We start from the raw sequence: 2500 nt of genomic DNA on the forward strand, positions 1-2500 counted from the left end.
ATACAAAGCATTGTATGGCGTTCTTTTCCAAATTCAAGCGTAATTATCTCTGAAAAATGCGTAGTTACCCCAAATTTTCGTTTTGGATACCAAGAACACTTGCTAAGTTCTGCTTTCTCCACATAGTTTTGAACCGCGCAAAAATATCCCTGTATTAATAAGCACTGCGGATAGAAAAACCGAGTATCTCGAGATGCGCAGAACGTATGCGCAATAACAATAGTAGGCACCATCCTTAACAACAGCGAAATTGCTGTAAGAGAATGCGCGGGACACAGCGGGCTTAAGTCATGGGCAGCAAACATATTATGGAGCATGCGGTTTTAAGAGTACCGTCTAAGTTTGTGGACGGCAGTTGGATTAAAGTGAGTTTCGACCAATAGCAGAGGTGTCTTTTCAGGTACTCGTCAGCCCAGCGAACGCAAAAAAGAAAAGAGGCCTGCTTGCAGGGAAACCTCTCTGTTGAGTTTATGTCCTAAACGAATGTCAGTGAGGTGGTCACTTCATAAACCATTATAGCAGCCATTTATCTATAAAGAGTTAAAGAGCAGCAGATACATTAGCCCCAGGGCTGTTCGTTGCCATGTGTTTTCATTGGACTCAAGATCAAAGTTCTGCACTGGATCTACTTGCCAAACCCTGATCGAAATAAAGCAAAAGTTTCCGATAAATTCGTTTGGAAATCAAATGGCATGGCCGCATTTCGGTTCCGTCCAACAGGAATGTTTTCGACCACCTTTTGACTGCTTTGACTTAAATGTTCCTTAAATTTATATCTGCCAAAGTTGTGCCTCTCATTTTCTTTTGCTTACAGCAAGACCGCCTTACTAAGTATCTCAATGGAGTTAACCGTTAGCCGTGAAACGTCAAAAAAAAAACATAACCGTTGGCCGTAAAAAAAATATAAATAGATAAAATTAATAGCATTAAGCTTGATTATTTTTTTAAGTGGAATAGGGAGTGTTTCGAAATATATAGACACTTTAGAGCACTCGACCACATGTTATTACCTCCTTTGCTGTACTCTCTAAGATTCCTTCCCGCTAGGCTTATCTCAGACAAAACAAAACAAATCTAAATAACCGCCCAGTTGGTGGTCTTAACGAAAATGTAAGTCGCATTGTGATGACCAATGACTTGTTCTTTTCAATAAGTGCACTAATACCCTACTAATTAACACAGAATCCCAAAAAGAAGAAAAATTGTTTCACTTTCAACGAGGGACGTTTCTATGTTTTTCATGTGAGTTAGCCGTGACGGCAAAAAATAACGATTAGCCGTATAAAAGCAAACGTTTTAACTATTAGCCGTCAAACCTTTTCCCCCTTTGAGACCCTCCTGACTGGCGCGAGACGTTGGCGAACGTTGGGAAAGGCAGTTCTAATTAGCAGCTAGGAATTCAAGAGTTTCAAATAAATTGTCGTTTTGGTTCAATAAAACGAGCTCAGATAAGGTTTAAAAAGTTTAAATCTTTCTTTTTAATTATCTAGATAGGGCTTCTGGTATTGTTAATGGTGCATGCAATTATCACTGAGGTGCTTACCATTTTGAAGAAGACGTTTTCGCACATACAATATTAGAGACCTTTATATCGAATGACGAGTACGACTACGAGTACGATTTATCCGTTCTAAGCATGCGCGTAAGGTTTGGAGGCCGACTTTTTTTGAAGTGCTCCGTGCTTCAAACGGAAAACTCGTACTCGTCCCGGGGGTACTTCCTATTAATGGGTTAATGGGAAAGTGCCGCTGGAAGGGGTCGCATTTTCACAACTGGTTTAACTATAATGTGATTACATTTTCAACAGAGAGTTCCCGACAGAGTTACTAGAATGGGGTAAGAAAATTCTGTCTAGAGGGAATTTAAAATGGAAAGATTCGTGGTAAAAAATATTGTTACAGAAAACCCGCAGCGCTGTTGATTTAATATTTCCTATACTCGCATTACATTCCGTTTTGAAATTACAATTAAAAGGCTTTATGTAATTTTTATGCATAAACAGTAAGGGAAAAGATGGGGTCACTATAAATTACATTCACCCAAAAGTGTCTAAGATGGGGTCTATAATTGCCATAAAATGGACTATAAAAGGGGTGGGGTTCTGAGAGGCCATGGCACATACCCAGCGAAAATTGACGCAAGTATCCCCCGGACTGTTTGTAGATATCGATGAATGCACGGCTGAAGAGTTTCCCTGTGCTGACCAAGCGAACTGCGTTAATAACGAAGGAGACTTTGAGTGTGTCTGCCCTAGAGGATATGAAGGATATGGAAAAGACTATTGCAGCGGTAACTATATAAACTCACTTGTAACTGCTTCGCCTGTTGCCGTGTCTGCTATAATTAAGTACAAGAGTCAAAAACTGTTTATCAACTCAGTGAAGGTATTTGAGCAGACAGAGCAGCCTTCGCAATTCAAAGAGCACTGCTGCATGTACTAATTTAAAAAGCAGTCAGTGGGCACCTCTAGATCTGCTCCTGAACTGTTAGCCCGAGTAAA

General features: G+C 40.1%; 1 protein-coding gene across 1 annotated transcript in view; it reads left to right on the forward strand.

Annotated features, from left to right (window-relative positions):
• The window catches only part of LOC137995030 (fibrillin-2-like), a 19969-nt gene that overhangs the window by 16624 nt on the left and 845 nt on the right, over window positions 1–2500 (forward strand). The window contains exon 13 of the mRNA XM_068840599.1: window positions 2164–2289. Within this exon, the coding sequence (XP_068696700.1) occupies window positions 2164–2289 (126 nt within the window). The remainder of the gene's footprint in view (window positions 1–2163; window positions 2290–2500) is intronic.

The sequence above is a fragment of the Montipora foliosa genome, chromosome 3 (genome assembly GCF_036669935.1).
Source record: "Montipora foliosa isolate CH-2021 chromosome 3, ASM3666993v2, whole genome shotgun sequence".
NCBI lineage: Eukaryota > Metazoa > Cnidaria > Anthozoa > Scleractinia > Acroporidae > Montipora > Montipora foliosa.